A 22,355-nucleotide genomic window follows, 5' to 3' on the forward strand; every position below is an offset into this window, starting at 1 on the left:
ATATATATATATGCTCAAATGTTGTTTGATTAAAATTACTATTATATAACTATAAAATTGGGATTTAAGAAAATTTCTAACACCATAAACGATACAGCTGCTCTATCTGCAAATAGAGTTTTACTTGTAAATGTACAGTTTGTTTTAATTTGTGTGTGTTTTAGTACCGTGACTGTAGTAACCTTCAGAGTCTGGCAGACTGTAGGCTGGTCTGATGCTGAGAGGGGAGGAAGAAGGAAGCTCCTCGTCTGAGTCAAAGCCACCTCCAAACAACGTCCTGGGAGAACAGAGGAGAACGTTGTCTTTAGAACCTGCTGTCTTTGGGGCTTTTCCCCACAAAAGTGATGCCAGTAACATATTTTGCTCACTGACAGGCTGGCATTAGCTCTGACTTTAGCCGGGTTGTCAGTGCTGATGATGAAGTAACTCTTCTGCTTTGGGAAGTCCACAGGAAGCTCCAGGTCTGCAATCAGATCCAGGACGTAGTCATGTCCCGCCAACTCCACCCACTGGCTCGGCTCCTTCATTAGGATGGAAGAGCCCCTCCACCAGTCAGACACTCCTCTGGAAACCACCAAACAATACCTTCATGCATGAGGAGCTCAAAGCAACAACTGCTTTAATATCACATAAAAACAAGTGTTTGTGTTGAGAGTGGACTAAAATAAAGATTTCAAGCACTACAACCCAGAGATGTAAGTATGACTGAACATAAATGATCATTATGACCTGTGACGGAGAATGTGTCCTGCTAAATCTTCTCCACTAGTCCAAGAATGCACCGGACACAGGAAGGAACCTCCTGCACAAAAAATAATCAAATTTAGAGACGTCATTCATAATGCATAGAATTTTTAAGTCCAGTAAGCTTGAACTTTCTTTACCTGATTGGCAATAAATAATCAATGATCACATTATCAGGCTGTAATTCAGCCATCTAATAAAAACATTGCCCTGCTGGGCAGAATTTTGATCTTTGCTTCTCTTTGAGCATGCGCATTATATGTAAACATGTTTTTTGCTTTAAGAATAATGTTATAAATACATATTTATATAAAAAAGGATGATTTTGTGATTGTATTTACATTTATTTTGCACAGCTTGCTCACAGTTCTTTTTATATTATCATCCAAAAAGAGCAAAGGACTTGATTGAAAGCTTCAGATTTTCTGAAGGTTATGAACAGTTAGTATCTTACCTGTTGGAGATGACTCTTTGAACAAACTCCGTTCAGAGAAACAATTCTGACCAGACCGATAAGCTAATAGCTAGTCCACGTTGGGTCATGACCAAAGTGGATTGTTGTAATCTTAAAACAACTCCTACCTGTTTATGCAAACCCCATTTCATAAACATTTACATTATCATCAGTTTCACATTACATAGTTTCTACTGCAGAAATATTAGGATATTCCTGCAGCAAATGCTAGAGCTAGCTGCTGCTGCCATCTGTGTATGCAAGTGAACTAGAAATTATAAGTAAATAACTTTGTAACGCAGAATTGATAAATATTTTTAAAAACTGAGTTTTTCTATAAGTCATTTGCAACTCGAGTCGTTTTAAGATGACAGAAAACTCTTCCTGTCTTGTCCTCACTCAGACAAGTCATGAGCTCATCAGTTTCGTCAAAACCAAACTTTTTTGTTTTTCAAATTGAGACCGATCAAAGAGCCATCTGCACCAGGTAGGAGCTCAACATAACCTTTCCGACATACTACTGTAAATTAAATGGTATCTCACCATCAAAACAGTGCACGTGCAACACCATGTTAGCCTTTTTCCTATTGGCTGTCCACTCCAGCAGCGACAGCGGATAGGTCCGTGCAGTTTCAGGGGTGGGGCCAGAGCTTAACTGCATTTTCTGATTGGCTTGGATGAGTCTGTGCTGCAGCAGCCCCTGGCAACCTGCAGGAGCCTGGTCAGACACAAACCTGGAGAGCAAACATCACATTGGGTCACACTTTAATGCTCAGCATAAAATTACATATGCTATATATAATCCCTGGTTATGTTAAGAAAATGTCACACTTTGCTTAAAATGCTCCATTTAAGCTTATGTCTCTTCAAGGCCCCTCCCCCTGAAGGCCTAGTTTGGTCTGATTTTTCATACGATGAGGCAGCTGCAAATTATTTAGTTTATAGTTTGGAAAAAACAAGTGAATATATGAGTTAGATTGAGGTTTAGGCAAATTAAAGCAGAGTTAGTAGTGGCGATGAGGCTTTTTATTATACGCCTGTTGAAAAGTGAGCAGATTATGGTATAGTCTCCATCTATCTGTTTGTAAACTTTCTCTTGTTCAGACCGTAACTTCTGACCTGCTCAAAACAATTTAACAAACCTTCAGACACACTTGTATCTTCACTAGATGGTGCGTTGCATGCACTTTTCATTACCCCACCTCCAAGGTCTTTGTCTGTCCAAAACATTGCTATAAATTTGCTGTATTGCTGTAAAACCGTTTGTTGACAGGGGTGTAATGTGCTGTATGTGGTACTCTTGTTTAGTTCAGGAGCAATCCTGATGCATGCTCAATAATCCAGGTAGATAAATCCAACATTGCTGAGTCAGTGTCAAGGACCTGGTGTTTGGATTCAAAATTCAGCCAGACAACAAGAGCATTTCAAAACAAATTTATTGTTTTGCAGCTGCTGGTGGGAGTCTAGATCCAGTTGTGGAAACATGTCTTCTAAGGCAGATGAGTTGGAAGCCACCTGTCGGAGCTTGGAGAGATGACGTCACCGCAACCGGTGGGAGAGCTGCTGCTGAGGGAGGTCTTTAATGCTGTGAACAGCGGGGCAATCCAAGGTCATGGTCCAAAAAGGTGAAGCAGGGGTCAAGCACGGGGAGTCAGAAGTCCAAAGACAAATCCAAAGATCAATCTGTAATCCAATATCTGTAAGGCAGAAGGGGTAGTCTGTACCAGGGTCAGAAGGGCAGAACAAAACTAGATGAGGAGCAGAGCGGTACATCCAAAAGACAAGGCGTGAGGTCGAGACGAGAACGTCAGTCGTGAACATGAACAAAATGGCTGGATATCTAATACCATGAAGGGTTCGATAATCTGGCAGAGACTTGCCGTGGATGGGATTCTGAAATAGAGCGGGTAAGTGGGTGTGGCAGGTGGCAGAAAAAGGCGATCATTACAGTCAGGTCCTCTGAACGGGTTCTTTTATTGACTCAACCTTGTTTGATTTCGGAGCAGTGTTTATATTTATATTGTCTTTGGGATTTATAAATGTGCCTAACCTGTTCAAAAATGCCATTTAACTGAAGAAGATGAAGAAGAAAGAAAAACAAGTTGGGAGGTTTTCTTATAGGTTTTACACTGATCGCCACAACTTGAGTTTTATTTTCAAATCATAAAAGATATAAAATGTTAAACTTTTAAATTAATAAGAAACAGCTTCTCACTTCAGCAGGTATTTCTCCATCTTGGGTGATGGAGCGAAGCTGCAAACACATGCCAGCAGCAGGAGCCAGCCTCTCTCTGCATTGTCAGAGTTTGTGTTTCTCCACACCTGATTGACAACCTGAGCCAGGATCTCGTCTCGTAAGCACGGAGACAACAGACCTCTTTGGATGATGTAGTTCCCAAACATGTTTTCTTGTGCACCATTCAGGTGAGGGTCCCCCATGAAACGCAAAACCTGAAGAAGACAGAGCAAAGGTGAAAATTACAACTAATTCTGATGTGCCTGTGTAAAATCTTGTTCTTTCAGAACATTGCACTCTGTTTGTTGTGGAAGAAAGAAAACAAACTACTAAAGACGTCTTTCTACCATGTTGAACAGCTCCAAAGCCTCTGTTATCACGTCGTCCTCCACTCGGGTCAGGGAGGACTCTAAAGGGGCCATTAACAGTCCAAACTTTGGCTCCTACAACAACAAACGATTCATAAAGATTGTTAAAGCGCATCATTTAGTCACAAGTTTGACCACTCCTAACAAGATTTTGGTGCAATTTCATAACATTGACAACATGTTCATTATAAGTTTTTGCTCACATGAATCAAACAAATCATTAAATAAACTGTAATTTAATTAAAAAGTATACATTTATCCTTCTTTAGGGTGCATGTCAAGAGATTTGCGCTCACTGTTTGCTTTGCTAATAGCAGCACAATCTTTTTACCAAAGTAGAGTTTACTCCACTTCAGAAAAAGTTGGGCCAATAACCATCTACCAGTATTTTGTCAAATGTTTTGTCCCGGTTGGACAACTTGGGTTCTTTTTTATGAACTTTAGTGTTTTTTTTCCAGTCAGAAACTTGAAAAATGTGTACAAAGTAGCAACACTAAGGTACATAAGTCATATAGAACTTTATTTGTAGAGAATGGACTAAAAACTATGCACAGAGTTATCAAAAAACCTTCCCTTTTTAATTAAGGATCTCTAAATGATGGGAAGTACCAGATATTTGCTGTCAAACGAGACAAAATAGACATAAAGTTTGATAATAAAACCCTTACAGTATGTTTCTATTACTTTGGTGAGTGTATGGAAGTTTGTGCTCAGTTTGCAGTGTGTGTTCTCAGGCTGGGTGTTGTATGTTCTCAAGTTATATGTTGAATCCTGAAAACCAGTCAGTCCAGAAAAATAAAGGTCTGTGTTCTTGGACACAAAAAGTTCAAGACAACGATGGCTAAATGCAAAAATCAAGCTTTAAAATTGTAATCTATGTAACAATGGGCAACAACAAACCCCCAGTTTCAGCTCCACATCTAAAAAACTGACCGAGTTATGGACACTTTTGGGTTTGCAAAGGTTAATCGGATGTGGCAGCCATCTTGAATTAGACTGACTCTAAAAGGCAATCACTTGCTGTGTTTCCTCTCAGAGTTCTATTAAAACTTGTCCAATGGATCATGAGATATTTTGCTAACAGACCAGAAGGGTTGAGTCCAAAAGTTACACCTAAATTTTTAGGCTAAAATGTCACTCAATCTGTGAGCGCTAAAGTATAAATTGAAGATGATTCTCAACTACTAACACACCCAATTTGAGCTAATTATCTGGAAAACTGAATGAGATTTTGCTATTTTTGTGTTGTTTGTTAAGGCGGTGTGTCAGCCATTTTGAGTTCAGCTGACATTAAACACTAGTTGTAGAAGTGTGTCCAATAATTACTTCCTGAAAGTTTCATTAACAGATTTTCACTGGAGGATAAGACCGTTCTGAGGGAAAACCTGAGAAACCACACACGGGAGCAAACTGAATGTTGTACAAAATAATCACTTAGCTAGTTTTTGAACGTTGATACTGTGCACATTGATGCATATCTCACCCTGAAGTGCATCTGTACGTAGCGATGAAAAGGGTAGTTGTTGATGTCCAGAGGCAGAGTGAGCTGAGCATCTTCTTGGATATGAGGCGCCTGAAGAAGAGCCAAACAATCTGCATGCAGCTCCCTCCTGACTGAGGCAAGATTAAGGACATGGGGAACCAAAATGATTAGTCGGCACACACGCAGATGCTTCTTTACAGTATTTACCACATGGAATAAGAAAGCTGACCAGACAGGTTATTTCTAACTTGTTTAAAAATACCATTAAGGGCCTTAATTTTCACTTCTTGGTTTATTTATTACCTAACGTCACTCCTATCTATCTCTGCCAGGTCAACTTAAATCATCTTTGAAGCTGGTGCTGTCAGTGCTACGTTCAAAGAGCTGCAGAGTTCTATCAGCGCTTCACTTCATGAATTATATGGAAGGACAGCATGTGATGAACGCTGATGTGAAAGGCGGACATCTACACACCTCCTGCTGGCTGCAGTAAAGCACCCAGCTCTGCAGGGATCACCAAGTGCGTGACATTCACCACCTCGCGCTTTCTCAGCGCCTGGGAAAAAAATATATGTTTCTTTGTAGGACTGCATTCTGGTCAAACAACCAATTTTATTGATACTGACTGCTAAACTGTAAAATAAATTTTACCATCTCCCTCCTCCTCTTCTCCTCTTCAACTTTCCTTTTGGCTTCAAACTTCATCTGCATGCAAACCACAAGAATTACACATTTCATAAAAGAACACATAAGAGCAACTGATGACCAATAAACTCTGCCATTTTACTTGATGTTTTGACCAGTATGCTTTAACGATCTGACAAAAATTTAACATTAAAACAATAAAATACAAAAGTCTTTGATGGGCTGCATGTCACCTGCTGCCTTTCTTCCCAGAGTTGTTAAATAAAATCACTTTGAGCAGCAAAGAGAGTTACAGCTGCTTTGGTCAAACAGAAAAAATGTTATGCACGGAAGATGACACCACTCAGAGTTGGGTTGATGATAACTCTCAGCTACTACCACATCAAATTTTAGCTCAATGTCTGTAAAGTGGACTAAATTATAGTAATTCTTGTGTTTTTTAAGGTCAGGGACCATCTTCAATTGAACTTATACCAAAAGTTAAGGGTTGTAGAGAAATATAACCATTAATTATTTCCTGAAGGTTCTATTAAAAATCTTTCTAGTAGTTCGTAAGATATTTTGCTAACAAACAGACAGAGTTGATTTCAAACAGTTAATGAAAATATTTTAAACTGATGTTTGACAGGTTATGGGTTTATTTTCAGTAAACAACAGTATTTTCCTTGGTTCACTGGTTCGTATCCGGCTCGAAGGACCAAAATATTAGATAAATAAATATCCTATTATTATCTACTTACTCAAATAAGCCACTATGAGGACACGAGAAGATTTTGAACCGGTCTTTACTTGCAAGGGCAGACAATCACAAAAGTATTTCACAGATGTACAAAGTTACATGCTTAAAGTCTTGAGAATCTGCACCAGACAGTGAGGCAGAAAGTGTTTTTATAATCCTTATCAGACAGAAGCAGGTAAAGAGGACCTCGGCTTCACAGCTTACAGACTAGGAGCTATCCTTGGAGTTATCAGGTGTGTCTGCAGGCTCCTCTCTGAGAGGAAAAACAACCTCTAACTCACACACATTAATTTAACATTAGTTGCTGACAAACATCCATAAACCTATATCCTAAATTCCCTTGACTAACAACATTGTGCAATCTGCTAAGAATGTGTTGAGAATGACTCTTTGCTACTACCACATCACATTTTATGATTATTTTAGTAACATTTATTGTTATTTTGTTTTTTAGTCATCTGGCTGTGGTGGCCATCTTGAATTGGGTTGGCTTAAAAAAAGCAGTCGTATAAAAATGTTTCAGTTGCATTGTGTACATCCAGTGATGATTTCCACAAGTTTCATGCAACTTCAGCCAGTTGTTTATAAAAAATTTTGGAAGCGCGCGCGCGCGCACGCACGCACGCACGCACACACACACACACACACACACACACAAACAGGTAGTAATAATCAAACTCTACTGCAGTACCTTGATGTATTGTTTGCGGTTGACATACATGTGGACAATGGCACGAAACCGGACCAGACTGTTTCTCATTTTCACATATTGTTTCCTGCAGGAAGAAATGGAAGTCAAATGCAACTCATTTTATCAGACAAATTAATATTTACAGAACAAGCAAGTCCAAATCATGACACTCCATCACTATGTTTCATAGTTAGTAAGATGTTTGTCCTTATATTCTACCTCACAATCTATGTCAATATGACAAATAAACTAAGCTTTAAACTAAATATGAGTATCCCAAATAAACTAAGCTTAAGTAAAAGTATTCATGTGTTTTAGCATCTCAGACTCCATACACACTTTTATTTGACTGAAACATCAACAAGCAAAGGTGCAGTGAACAGTTTCATTTTTCTTTTAGGGATGTCAGATTTGAAAGTGGGCTCGTACCTGAGAAGGAAGCCCCGGCTCCGGGCCTGAAACCTGATGATTCTCTTACGGAAGTCAATGAAGCGTTTCCTGACGAAGAACATGCGGGTGTAACGCTGCAAGGTGAGAGCGGCGAGCTGACGAGATCGCTCTCTTTTACATTCCAACAACTGGTAGATGTCCTCCTTCAAAAACAACTAAGACACAAGAACACAATTATGAACACGAGGTTACACTCGACTACCAATGGGACATAAAAATGTAATTAAACTGGTAAATATTGGTGCTATATACAACACTTTACAACAATTTGACGACACAAGCTGGTGTTACAGAACTTAATAACAGCTAACACAGGATCTTGACAGGACAAGATTGTGATGAGGTTTCCATCAGATGAAGGACCTCACCTTGGTGACACCAACGTGGAAAGCACCCGGTCGGAGGGGACACAGCTTACTGAGCAAAATCACACAGTTTTCTCCATTCGCTGCTGGAAGTTCTTGAATTCCCACCAAAGACTTGTACCTGAGAAAGACACACATTCACATGGACGTGTTGACACAACAGAGTAAATGTCCTCACAATTGATTCAGGAATATTTAGGTCTACAGAGGAGTTCATGGTCTGCTCTGGTCTCCGGGTCTGATGACAGCAGAACAGGCCCAAACCATCAACCCTCCACCATTGACGGATGGTTTTAGGTGCTTGAGCTGATTTACCATTACTTTTTAAAATAAGAAATACTCCTTCAGTCATACATCAAACAAACTATTCTTGATCAGTAACTTTTTGATTATACTACCATGACTTTAACTTTCAAAAAGCAACTTAATGCAAAGTTGTATCTTTTAGATCTGTGCAGGTTTTTTGAGCATTGATCTTGCTGTGAGTTTATTCAGAACCACACTCCAGTCAAAACTGTGAGCTTGGACGTTTTCTACTTGTAAATAATCTTTAAAGTATTAATGATAAAAGTACAATTTGCTTGAATATTAAGTGTTTAATTAACCTGGACTGATGAAGAGTGAAACCTGCTTTTATAGTAGCATGACAGATATAATTTAATTAACTTTATAGATATAGTAGCAATATATAACAAACATTTGTGTCTTTTGTGACTGGGAGGTGTTAACACACACCTGAATGTACTAGACAAGGGATCTCCAAACTCCAGGCCAAGGTCTGGATCCAGACCCAAATTAAGTCTTTTTGGACACAGACTGGTCGACAAATTTCAGATGAACATTAACTTGTGCACACTTTACTGTATTTACAGCAAGTTATTTTATACAACACAACTTATCTACAATTTATGATAACTCATTTAAGATATATATCGCCTACAACCGGATATGGGTAACACACTAATACATGAGAGAGTTTATAGGAGACATAGTACAAAGTCGTATATGTATGACTATAGATATAGATGTGAATGTCTTTCTGGAACCATTTATAAGTTCTCCATAGAGCAACATATTTGTTCAGTGAACAGGCAGGCATGCAACATGTCCCACCCAACGCAGTCTGTCCCTGATAAGTGTGATCTCAATGTGCACAGACTTGGTATGGTCCAGAGACTCTAGAATTTCATCGTTTTTAAATTTAATCGTCCCATATGATCTTAAGTATGGATCTAATGTTGTTGAGTGATTCTTAGATTTTTATATAATGGCTGTAAAATGTCCAAGTCTTGTTTCAATACGACATCACTAGTATAACACATTGACTATACACTTTAAGTTTTTATTGAAGACAGCACAGCTTTTCATTTACCCATTTCAGCTTTTCTTACATTTCTCATGTCTGGCCCACGATTTCTCTTCACTTTTCTGTTTATTGATCTGGACTGAGTCCAGAACCCAGATTTCATTCAGGGTCTCTCAATGGCAATGAAAGGATCACTAGACTGCCTTTCATCTTGAAAACTTTCAATGAGAAAATTAGGATTTTACCCAGTATTTTGAGTGATTTTGAAGGGATTCCGTGTTCTGTGTGTACATTACCTAAAAAGGAAGATGTAGAATGGCATTCTGACAGGATACCCCTCTCTACGAATCCTGATGGTCTCCAGGACTCCAGAATGCCTCAGCTGGCTGCTCACCAGTTCGTCCTCAAACACTCCTGGTAGCTGTGGACAAATAAACACACATGAATACACAAGTTTACATACATGTACACCAAAAAGTCCTGAAATACAGAATGTCTTCAGGTCTACCTTCAAGTTATTTGGCTTAATGCAGCGAACAAAGAAAGAGTTGCACCTGAAACAAAAGTACAAAATAAGCGAGTAAGTAGTTGGAGCAGATTGCTGTGTCTGTGTTCTCCAAGCCAGAGCAGGACTTCACCTCTCCATCTTTTCCACCAGCTCCAGCAGCGACTGCTGGAATTTGCTGCTGACGGTGGGAGCTTGGTACTTTCTGGTGACTGAGCTGCTCTTCCTCATGTGACCCCCTCTCTGTTGACCTGTGGTCTCTGCGTGGGCCAGGAACAGGTTTGACACCATCTGAGCACCAAAACATATATTCTCACACACCCTGCATACACACATTTCTGCAACTGTATCTGCTCACACAGATTAGCTTAAGTTCAACACGCACCTTGTTCCTGCTCTGAATGAACAGGTCCAGAACATCCTGCCGGACCTGATCGTAGTTCTTGTCAAGGAACTTGTACACCTGCATCAGTGACATGTTTATTAATGGATGATATTTTGTTCAAATAAGATTTTTCCTTTCATTATTCAGCATCAGGAGTGTTTATCCCCGATTAAGCTGTAAAAAGTTAACTGATGAGTCAAGAGGGACTGAGTACCTGATAGGTGATCCGACCAGCAAAGTGCTTGATGGTGAACTCAGGGAGGGGCATCTTTGGCTTCTGATACAGTGGACTGTTGCCATGGTGATAGTGACACTTTTGGAGAAATGTGTGGTCTGTTGCCTGGCAACAAATTAGCACACTCTTGTGATAAATATTTTTAATCCATGTACATAAATGTTGCAGGGTGGGTGCCACTAAGGCTTCTTGATGGTTGAACTCCTCACCTGAGGGAAGCAGCTCTGGTCGTCCAGAATCCTCAGTATCCCATGAGGCTTAGCGGCGATGAGGTCGATGCAGGGTTGGTTGTCACTGAAGGTGATGTCCTGCCATGGGATCTGCTCTCTGCTGTACTCTTCCTGCAGGGGGAGCAGATACAACAGCAACTTTCACACTGAATGTGTGTTATCCTCACTTCTACCAGTTTACATATTGGGTTCTACCACTAATTATGATTGGCCTAAACTACAGTATGCACTCCAAGGCTAACCTCTGAATAGTTCATGACGAGTGTGTGTTCACGTGTGCACTGCAGGTGTGGCGTGGACTCACCTGTTCCTCTCTGAATATGATCCGGTTGAAGAAGAATTGCAGGTATTCGTTTGCATAATTAATGCAAAGCTGCTCAAAGCTGTTAAAGGCCAGATCCTGTTCACACACACACACACACACGCACGCACGCACATAAAGAAACAAATCTGGTGATTATATGTATCCAGTCTTCACATCTTATGAATGACTATTCAAGAGTTTCAGCCTAAATTTTATCTCTGAACATGACAGGGGCAGATAAATGTTTGCTCTCCTGTATGACGAGTGAACGCACTCTGTTCTGCTGGTGATCATCTGGATTGTTTCCGTCTATTCAACTAGTACAGAAAAAAAATTCAGGGTAAGAGACTAAATGACAAAAGATTGGCCACTTCACTAATCTTCTTTTCTCCCACTTCTTTTTGGGAAAAGCTCTCCTGCACCATCATCAGCTTCTGGCACAAATTCACCAATGGATTCTGTGTCTCTCACAAGCAAAAATAAGAATTTTGCACATTTGTTTGATTCTCAAAGACCTTGCAAAGGGAGATGTGAGCTTCAAACTGTGCTGTTTTGATCTGGCACTGTTTGCTCACATTAGATTGATACTGTGCTCGCATTTCAGAGAAAACCCGAACGTGTTTATGTGGATAACTGCCAGGGTAAAAAGTGCCTAAGCATTCAGCTTGAAATACAAAGTACAAAGTAGTTAACATCTCCAGAGAGCTGGTTGCATTTGCATTCCCAGAAAAATAAGAGGACGGGAAGTAATTTGCTGCATTGCAGCCTTCGTAAAAAGCAAGCGGGCATGTCAGGAAAAGGTTTGATTCATCCTCACTGATCAGTGTCAGACTTTATTTGCCGTAAAAAAGACAAACGTTAAAAAAGTTAATAAATTCCTGTTTTTGTTGTTTTACATTTGAAATACAAAACCTAAGATTATAGAAGATTTCAACGGATTGTGCTTCACTTCTAGAGGCTAACAACCAGAACTTCAAGTTTTTATCTCATGGAATCATTTTTGCAGGAGCTCATTGTGATAAAAACACTTTTCTCTGTCACTTTTGTACCTGTTGTGTTTGTGGCAGAGAGACATATTTAGGTTGTGCAGCAAGGGCAACTTGACACAAAAAGAGAGAACACCTGTTATTTGCTTTGCAAGTTTGATGCTAAAAAGCAGCAGATGGCTGGTGCAAATGATGTGCAGAACATCAAGTAAAAACAGGTGCTGTCAGGTCTCTGCTAACCACATGCAGTAACCACATGCAGTAACCACATGCAGTAACCACATGCAGTAACAACACGTCTGCAACGTTTTGATGATAATCGAGAGTAAAGATACAAAAATCTCCTTGTTACACAGCAAATGTAAGCAGTCTTTGTAGATCTTTATACCAGTAATCATTTACAGAGAAAATAATGCATGCCTGCGTAATAAGGTTCACAAAGTAGAAGGGCAAGATACGCCTTTCAGCACTGACAAACCACAAACTGGGATAATTTAACTCATAGCACAAAGTTGTCTAAGGTTGTTTTCACACCTGATAGACCGGTAGACTTGGTTCAGAACATTTGTTTACATTTTCAGGTGGTGCGGTTTGCATTCACACTGCACTGACTCAGTCGAGCCAACCTGCCCCCCCCCACCCCCCGCCTATGGTGGCGCTACACCAAGAACTACTGAAGAAAACGACACAAAAACCTCTGAAGAAGACACTTCTTCTTCTGGAAATAAAAACCAAAATGGAGTGGCGTCAAATTTTAGCGGTTTTAGGATTTTTGTTTTGTCATTTTTCAACAATGGACTCAGCATAAGTGGAAGATGAGGCAGAAGACCATGGAGAATGTTGTTTTTCACACAAGGCAGCTGACAGCTTCATATGAGGTAAGAGAAATGCGTTTGCTTGCCCTGTGCTGTAGTCCACTTCCTGCTTTTGGAGCGGTCTCCGGTCCGCTTGCATTCACACTGCATTCGAACTGCATTCGAACTGCGTCATAGTTCACTTCAACCGAACCGAGGCCTCTGTATTTAGGTGGACCAGAGTTCACCTTTTTGGTCCGTATCAGAGTTCGATTGTGCATTCACACACCTCGCCAAACGAACCGGACTTTCTGGGCAAACAGACTAGAGTTCAGACTAGAGCGGACTAAACAGGGCTGGTGTGAATGCACCCTAAGAATGCCACCATGGCTTAATTTGTAAACCAATCGATGCCGGAATACAAGTAGTGGGTGGGCCGGTGGCAGTCTGGGGGTCCTCCACCAGAAAATGTTGAGTAAAGTAGATGTGATTTCCTGCATTTTGGTGTATTTCAACAGGTTGTTAAACATCTACATTTACCTACATTTGTAAACACTTCGCTTCTGTCAAGCATCCTCCCCCCCTCCCCATTACGTGACGGTTCCGAGCCCGACTCTTCTCTGCTGAATTCACTGTCTGACTCCGCATGTGAAATCTCCAGGCACCTCCTCCGTCTGTTCATGGCGACTGCACTGTGGGCTCCTGCTCGCGTACAACTGCCAGGTTAGCTCGGCACTCACCCCCGCCACTCTTTTAGGGGCGGAGATTTTTTTTAAGGGTAGAAGCTAAAATGCTTACATGAAGGGGCAGCTGATATGTGATATTAAGAAGCTCGTAAGTAGCGGTTTTGTTTAAAATGAGTGTTTATGTAATTATTTTCAGTTTACATATATAAGTTTTATTTGTTCAAGGCAGTCATATTTGTTCATAATTTTATTATTAGTAAGCCTGAGAGTTATCAGATCCAAGCAAACAGTTACCGGAACGCACCCTGTCAAAATAAGAGAGTTCCCGGATCCTGCCGGAACAGGATCTGGCTCAGATTAAGCGCTGAATGCCACCTAAAGTTAGACAACAAAGTCCATGCTCAAGTCCATGCACCTAAAGTTAGGTTTTAGTTTCTTGTTATGCCATGAAAGAAAAAGGTTTGTGTCTACTTTAAAGCTCAAACAACGTAAATCCTTTCTTTTTACCCAAGGCAACATTTGTATAGGTAAGCCCGTTTTCGTTTTAATGTTTGTTTAAAATTATTTTAAAGTTGTAACAGGACAAGAGGCAATGGGAAACTTGTGTACCTCAAAACCGTAAATGTCCAGGATGGAGATGGAGGGGCTGTGTTGGCGGGGGTACACCTGAGCGTTGATCCTCTCTGTTAACCAGTGGAACAGAAGCGAGTACAGAATCTTGGCAACAGCATCTCTAAACAGAAGACATTTGCACAGGAAAGACGTCATTTATCATTTTAAACTTCTGAGAAACATCAGTTAGCAGGAACACGTGCTGCTTAAGTAGCAATCAGTCAGGGAGATAGTTTGAAATGTTTGTGCTTTTTCTTTTTCATTATGATCCCTCACCTGGCATCAACAGCACTTTCTACAGTCAGAGGGGTGTAGATTTTGTCCCTCATTGTCTCCTGTAGAAAACAATGGAGCCACACAGTTAAACAGCATGCTTTAGTTGAGGGGGGAAGCACCACAGTATGTATTTAATTCATTTAGGCAACAAAATCTATTTTCTTACTAGTACTGAATTTATTTAAATAGCTCAGTTTTTATTATTGTATACCTCACATGGACTTAGAATCCAATTCATAAAAACAAAATTATATTTATGTGACTTTAAGCTACTAAAAATACTTGGACTAATCAAGATGTCGTTCTTGTATTCAAGATTAAGCGCGGTTCCTATCAATGGTGGCACTAACGGTTTCTGTTTCCTTTAATCTGTTTGGTTTAAATTCACTCGTTAATTTGAGATCCGGACATTTTCTCCAATAATCTGTTAGATTTGTTCTAAGTGTTTTGTAGTGTGAGAGAATCTGTGTGTGTTTGTGTGATTCTTGTCTTCTGTCCTACTCTCCTCAGTGTTTCGCCTCTTGTAATCAGCTCCTGCCTCCGCCACCGGTTGTCCTGCCCCAGGAGTTTGTCATTGTCTATTTGTTAGCGTCTTGTATTTAAGTCTGCGTCCCCACGTTCTCCTTGTGTCCGCGCAATGTCATCCAAGATGTTTGGTTCCTCGCTCCCTATGTGAGTATTGCTGCCTCAACAGCCTGTTATTTTATTAACAAATATTATTTTACTTTACCCTGCAAGTTCCCTGTGCCTGCTTGCACCATTGGGTTCACACTCACAGACAGAATCCTAACATATTGTCCAAACAGTTTCTTTCCAAATCTATCCTCTTAGTTTGTTGAACTCAACCATCCGAGGACATCAGGTGAGCAGTAATATTTCTGATAATCATATAAATTTGTGCTTCCTTTCAAGATGAACACTATAAGATCTGATGCTTTCCTGCCTTTTGTCCATTGAGATAATCTGATTAAAAGTGTGTATTTACAAGGTTTCCATCTGCCTCTGTCATGCTGTAATTTAAGGATTGTCTCAATAAGCAATATTTCATTATTTTATGTACATTAGTGGGCTAGCATCCCTTAAAGGAACACATATCACCTGTCGCTTTTCATAGTGGAGTATTAAATTAAGAATGCCTTGTGTTAAGAAATTATGGTGTTGTGTTTGTTTTGGACAAATCTTTAAAATAACAACAAAGTTCGTGCTCAATAATCCAGGTACCAAATCCAATAATTCTCAGTTGGGTCATCTGGACAGTTTCTTTTTTATTACTTTAAAATAACATTATAGGTGATTTGTTAGTGCTCCGAGTATGTGTTTTAAATTACTCTCAGCTACTACCACACCAGATTTTAGCTCAGTGTCTGTGAAATAGAACTGTCATTTCTAACCCGGGCCCGAAGCCCGGCCCGGCCCAAATTTGGGCCATGCCAGGCCATAATAATGTGCTGGATGGGCGGGCCGTGTCGGTGTTGAGCTTTTGATTGCATCAGCGGATGCGTGCAGCTGACAATCCAAATATATGGCAACATGGCTTGCCATACCATCACCAGCCACACACGGCCATTTGACAGCGAGCTGACCGGTCTTGAAAGAGGTAAAATAAAGTTCATTTAAGCTTCAGATGGGACTACCGGTACTGCCAGGAAGCGATCCATCGGCCAAATGGACGTTGAGCTGCTGCACTCATTGGCCGACAACCCAAACAGGTGCGATCCCAAAGCAGACATGTCAGAGCAGGGTCCATGTGTGAATAATGCAGAATACAGGCAGAAGCATGGATTTAATGCACTTTGACAGCCATGAAAGGACAAACACCCCCTCAGCTCCGATCTTCTGCCCCTTTTATTCAACCGCATGCGTCCGCCGACCACTAATAACTACATAAGCAGTCAAAGCTTAATTAAAAATGGTGGTGGTGGGGTGGGGGGGGGGGTCCGGAAATGATGGCTACGGGCTGGGGCCAGGTCAGGTCGGACTTTTTGGGCCCAAATGCAACTCTACTGTAGAACTGGTTGAGTTGTGGCAGTTTTTGTGTTTTCTAATGTCAGTTGGCTGTGGTGGAGTTGGGTTGACTTCAAAACTTAATCAGTTGTAGATGAATAACCAACGACTAATTTTTAGGTCTTAATAAAAATGCTTCCAATTGTTGGTGAGATATTTTGCTAACACTATAGACAGAAGAACTCATACCGACGCTGACAAAAACCTGATATAAAGTGTATCAATGACTCAAAAACCATTGTCTGTACGTGATGAGCTGTACGTCTCAGTAAAAGATGTCTTTTAAGTAAAAAACATTTAAATGTTCAGATTATTGACAGATCTCAGTAAAAAAAGTAGATTATTTCACTTTCAGCCTAACCTCAGTTTGTTTAGGAGCTGTGACGTGCTCAAAACAAGAATATAGTGAATGTTTTATATGACGTTGAACAGATCAGGGCTCTAATCATGCTGCCTCAGTTCCTTTGGCTTTCCTCCATTCCTTCTTTTGCTTCCTTTTAGTTCTTCCTTCTCTCGCCTCATTAATTCAAGAAGCCGAGTCTTGCGGTCTGATCAGATAAAAGAACGCTTTGAGACTTGAGAGCCTCGCTCGCCAACGTCCACTTAACCACCACACATACAAACACACACACACATTGAAAGAGGGATAATTGCCTGCTCTCCTGTTACATACTCGCCTTGGTAATTAGAAATTAAATTATGCAAAAGACTCTTGCGTTGTGTGCATGGGCGTGTGCACGTGGAAGACATAACAAGCACCGTGATCAGATGTGCTGTTAGTGTGTCTCCGAGCCTCTTATTACTCCTCTCATTAACATCGATTCCATTCTGAAGGATCCCGACGACGATCAGGACGAGTGGAACCACGTTTTAAACTGAGCTCAGGAAAGAAAAGGACGGATTTTGACTCAAATTATTCATATCGCTTATGGGTGTGATTTTTATAGGAATACAGCGCACCTGGATAACTGAACATCATTTGTGCTTTAAGCTGGAGACTAAAGGATGCAATACTTGAATGAAGGAAACACCCCTTTTAAGTCAATGTTTTGTTTTTTTTAATTGAGAGAGATGATAAAACCATCAGGGAGGACGATTACCTACAGCTTTCTTTTGTTCATACTGGATTTGCTTCATCTTACACATTTCATGGGAACTTGGCTTTTATTTTGTAAGAAGAGGATGTCAAATTGTGCTGAAATGGATTTAATTTAAAGATATAATAAGAATGTATTCCTATTTTTTACATCTAGATCAGTCTGCAACCTTGACAATCCAAAGAGCCATTTCTGCCCCTTTGTTCACTACATTAAAATGTCCGGAGCCACAAAACCTGCTCCAACTGTGATTATCAACTGGTGGCTCGTGGACCACTTTAAGTTTGTTGGAGGAGGCTTTTCAGGCCAGGAGTGACATAATAAAACTAAAATGATCTGATTTTTAACACTTGTTGATGTTTTGACATTTTAAGACAAAAGAAAAGACCTGATTATTGTAAAGAAGGTTTTATTTTTTATAGTTTTTACCATCTTTAAAAAAAATAAAAACAAAGAAGTATGCAGATCTAGTGATTTTTTTTTTAAATAGTGGAAAAATTAAATATGCTACTTTAAAGAAATAAAGTTAAAGTGAGTGTGTTTTACTTCTTGTATTAGTACTAGTATTCACAAATTTGCAAAAGAAATGACATGAAACTGTTAAAACTAGCAGCGGTTTGTTGGTTTTGGACACAGTTTGAAAGCGCCTCTGCAGAGGAACCAAAGGGCCGCATGCAGCTCCAGAGCCACAGGTTGCAGACCCCGATCTAGATGTATTTGCAAAACTAAAATCCCCAGAAATTTTTGGACCAAAAATGATTATTTCTGTCCTGCACAGAAAAAAGAAAACGTGAGAACTGAAAGCTCAGCGTTGGTGCATTAAAGCACACTTTGTAGCCATTTTTAATTACAATTACATATTCTTGTTGCGCACTTGAGAACTGAGAGGCAAACCTTTCCAGAACAGGATTTTGCCGGCTTTATTCTTTGCTCACAGACAGATCAAACGGATCTAACCCGACTCACAGGAACTACTGTGAGTCTTTTACCAGTAAACTTGGCTCTGACAGGTATTCCTAAAGGGACAAGACAATGGTGGAGGCAGATTAGTGGCAGTGTTTTGTCATTCTTGTGCTCTGCATGTGGGAACAACGTGTCTCCTTTGTGTCTGTGTAGTGACCTTGGGGTCGATACAAAGCCTTGGAAGTAACTATGTGTGTGAGGCCGGCCTGCTGCAGGTCAAGATGAGTCTGACAGAGTTATCATTTACAGTCCAGTCTGGGAAAGGCAGAGCATATAGACTTAAAATGTCCACACAATGACGTGTTTTAACACAGACCGTGACTTTGTAGGTGATGGCTTTCTGCAGTCCTTCAGGTGAGATCTGCAGCAGCTCTGCCACCACTCGGATCTCCTGGGCGCTCGCCACTGATGCCACCTCCTGGCCGTCAGCCTTCAGCACAGCAGGGAAAAAGACAACAGTTTGATCTACAGTATGTTTAAGGAAATCACAGTGTGAAAGAAGCTGAGTAAAGTTTTGCAAAGTATCAGGCTTTTCTTCAGAAGACCAACATGTACCACAAACCATTTGTTGCGCATATACTGTAAAAAATGTGTTCATTGTACATTTTCTACCATTGGATGATGAAATGAAAACAATAGCATTTAATAACAAGCGGTACACTAATGTCCCATGTCACTGAAGGATTTGAATAGTGAATGTTTGAAGTTTTCAAGATGAGTGTTTTTCTGGACTGGATATGAACCGAAAAATGCACGCAAACTTTAATGTTTTTGGTGCAAGATATACAAGTGGGCATGAGTTCAACTTCAAGTAGGTTTATTGTCATGTCACCACATGTGGTGACATGACAATAAACCTATGAGGTGGAATGAAATTGTGTAAACTGGGTACAGAGGTAGATCTGTTTTTATTTATTTAAATTTTTATGTTTGTTTGAGGCGGCGCAGAGTGACAGATCCTGGTGAGCTGAGGGAGATGTTTTATTCACCACCAGGTGCAATGGCGGAGCCATGGCCACCCCAATCTTTTGAGGTACATATACTTTTAAGCAATATAAAAAACTAGAAAGCATAGTTTCTGGAAGTAATAGGGGTGGCCATTTAACACATATACATATGGCGGTGACCATTTTTGAATTTTGACGTGGCAACCCAATTTTTCATAGTGACCTTTCTTACCCTTAGATGCAGTCACACACTAAAATGGAAGTTGTTTTTTTTTACTTATTTTTTTTAATTATCCAAGTCACAAGATGGACAGATGGTATTTCCAAGTCCCCTATTCACTCAGTAACGGTACAGTAACATGTACAGTAATCAATGGTGCCAATAAAAAAGCACTGGACTATTGTTCCCCAAAATAAATCAAAACATGAGTGTTGATTCAAAATAGTGTGCTGTAACTTTTGGTGTCAGAAAATTCATATAACTCATGCAAAACGAATCCACACATTACTGGGGATTTGTTGAAACTCATGACAAATCCCAGATCTAATTAAAGCTCCAGAGCTCAGACAAACTTCACAGTAGAAACATCATTCAAAGTTTAAAAGGGTCAAGGAAAATGTCACTGTGAATGAACCAGCATTTACAACCACCACTGAGGTTTTAGTATCTTTGAAGATTGTATCAGAGACTATTTAACGAAGTGAGATAATGTCACACACTAATTTTCTAAAAACTCTTATAACTCTCACAAACTTTACATTTCTTTTAGAGTTTATTTTAAGACACCAAAACTTTAGCATTTTCATCTTCATTCACACAGTACTGTATTTCTTTTACGGACACAGGACTTATGCTGTTTTTTTTTTTTTTTTATCTTCTCAGAGTGAGGTCTGCAAATACCCCAACTCTCATTGACTCTTTTTTCAGAGTTCATATTTTTCTCTTCAAAACTAGAGCCTATCATGTCTTCACCACTTGCTTTCGACGAAGGCAGATACCTTTTTCCCCTCTCTTGCCTCCCTCCTCTGCTTTTGCTCCGTTTGTGAATCTGCCTCAGTGCTTCTCATTACACGACTTCCGAATCGTAAATTGTTATGGATCTGGTCAGCTGGTCTCTCAACACAATTTATAAAATTTTCTCGATGAGAAGACAGGGTGCATGAGAAACCTTATGCCCTGAAGGGACGCATGCAGCCGGATATGTCATAGATTCCTGGGGTGGACGGAAGAGGATATGTCTGTCTGAATTGTCCATAGAGGATGTTGAAGACGTGTACATAATTGGATTTATGATAACAGGGTTTCTGCTTTTTGGAATCATCAGGTTTCTGGGATATTGACAAATTAGGAAGACGTCAGCTGTAGTATTGGCATTGATGAGGCTTCCTGCCTTATATGAAGGTTTGCACCGTGCTACGAGCGCTCAGACTATGCTTTGAAGGAATCGATCTCGGAGAAGGCTACTTGCACGGACCGGCGGTTTGACCACAAAATCTGGATGTTTGGATTCGCCACTGAGAGTACCAGCAAAAGACTGAAGGCAGACGTGAACTCAGTAAAGTCTGTCTGTCCCAAAACAACTGCTATTTATCTGAAATAGGCTCCCCAGCAGGCCTTGGACAGGCCACCTTATCTCAAATGCTCCTGGAGGTTTTGTAAACCATGATGCTTTGCTCTGCCCCCTCCCTCCCTTGCTCCCCGAGAACATCTGTGAACCCTTATCAGAGCAAGCTGGCTGACACTGTACCATCTTTATCAGGACTATGGAACCTCTGGTAGTGTTCACGGACAATCTCACCGCCCTTCTCGGCTTCCTCCTCCCTGCAGAATGTCTGTGTCATCATGCTGTTTATGTGCAGGGTCTTTTTTCCTCAACTTTCACACTGTGCCTCGGTCAGGGCGCAGTGTGAGATTTTTTTTTTTTTTTTTTTTTTGCCTCCTTTCCCCTCGTGTTTCTTTTCTCTACATTTTTGTCTGTCTAATACAGAGCTTACTTGTAAATGAGTCTCTGAGGCTCAGTGTGATTAAGCTGTATAAATAAAGGTTGAATGGTAAAAAAATAAAATAAAATAAACTATCATGTTTGTTCCCTAAAACACTGTAGACATAAAAATGTACAAATGTGACAACTAGATGTTTTTTCTTCATGAAGTTCAGCTTCAGTTGTTTTTCAATACAAGGTATGTTTTTGTGGGTGACATGGTGGCTTAGTTGGTAGAGCTGCCACCTCACAGTGAGAAGGTCGCCAGTTGAAATCCTGGCCAGGGGCTTATCTGAGTGGAGTTTGCATGTTCTCTTTGTGCATGCGTGGGTTTTCTCCGGGTATTCCAGTTTCCTCCACAAACAAAAAACATGCATGTTAGACTGAGTGGTAATTCTAAATTGGCCCTAGGTGTGAGCAAGAGAGTGAATGGTTGTTTGTCTCTTTTGTCTCTGTGTCCCTGTGATGGACTGGAGATCTGTCCAGGGTGTCCCTTGCCTCTCGTACAGTGATTATTACGTATGGGCACCAGTAAACCCCATGACCCGAAAGGAAGAAGCGGCTAAAGATGATGGATGGATAGAAGGAAGGAAGGAAGGATGGATGGATGGATGGATGGATGGATGGATGGATGGATGGATGGATGGATGGATGGATGGATGGATGGATGGATGGATGGATGGATGGATGGTATGTTTTTGTGCAGTAACTGTTTTTAGGCCTACTTTCTAGTCTGCATTTCTGTCTGTCTCATTGGGAGTCCTGGCTGCAAATTCAACATTTCTTTTTATTGGTTTTCTTTACCCTTAGCTTATTTATTTTATCTATCTATCTATCTATCTATCTATCTATCTATCTATCTATCTAT

At 40.3% G+C, this 22,355-nt stretch overlaps 1 protein-coding gene across 1 annotated transcript in view; it reads right to left on the reverse strand.

Annotated features, from left to right (window-relative positions):
- Positions 1–22,355, reverse strand: part of myo15aa (myosin XVAa) — a 55,149-nt gene that overhangs the window by 24,634 nt on the left and 8,160 nt on the right. The window contains exons 11-32 of the mRNA XM_037689508.1: positions 18,875–18,988; positions 14,495–14,553; positions 14,216–14,339; positions 11,141–11,236; positions 10,816–10,947; positions 10,586–10,711; positions 10,372–10,449; positions 10,120–10,277; positions 9,990–10,035; positions 9,778–9,902; positions 8,179–8,296; positions 7,790–7,965; positions 7,361–7,445; positions 5,937–5,990; positions 5,760–5,841; positions 5,286–5,416; positions 3,782–3,877; positions 3,414–3,649; positions 1,742–1,932; positions 730–802; positions 373–564; positions 168–277 (exon numbers count right to left, since the gene is read on the reverse strand). Of these exons, the coding sequence (XP_037545436.1) occupies positions 168–277; positions 373–564; positions 730–802; positions 1,742–1,932; positions 3,414–3,649; positions 3,782–3,877; positions 5,286–5,416; positions 5,760–5,841; positions 5,937–5,990; positions 7,361–7,445; positions 7,790–7,965; positions 8,179–8,296; positions 9,778–9,902; positions 9,990–10,035; positions 10,120–10,277; positions 10,372–10,449; positions 10,586–10,711; positions 10,816–10,947; positions 11,141–11,236; positions 14,216–14,339; positions 14,495–14,553; positions 18,875–18,988 (2,602 nt within the window). The remainder of the gene's footprint in view (positions 1–167; positions 278–372; positions 565–729; positions 803–1,741; positions 1,933–3,413; positions 3,650–3,781; positions 3,878–5,285; positions 5,417–5,759; positions 5,842–5,936; positions 5,991–7,360; positions 7,446–7,789; positions 7,966–8,178; positions 8,297–9,777; positions 9,903–9,989; positions 10,036–10,119; positions 10,278–10,371; positions 10,450–10,585; positions 10,712–10,815; positions 10,948–11,140; positions 11,237–14,215; positions 14,340–14,494; positions 14,554–18,874; positions 18,989–22,355) is intronic.

Source organism: Nematolebias whitei, chromosome 15 (genome assembly GCF_014905685.2).
Source record: "Nematolebias whitei isolate Nwh7 chromosome 15, NemWhi1, whole genome shotgun sequence".
NCBI classification, from domain to species: Eukaryota; Metazoa; Chordata; class Actinopteri; order Cyprinodontiformes; family Rivulidae; genus Nematolebias; species Nematolebias whitei.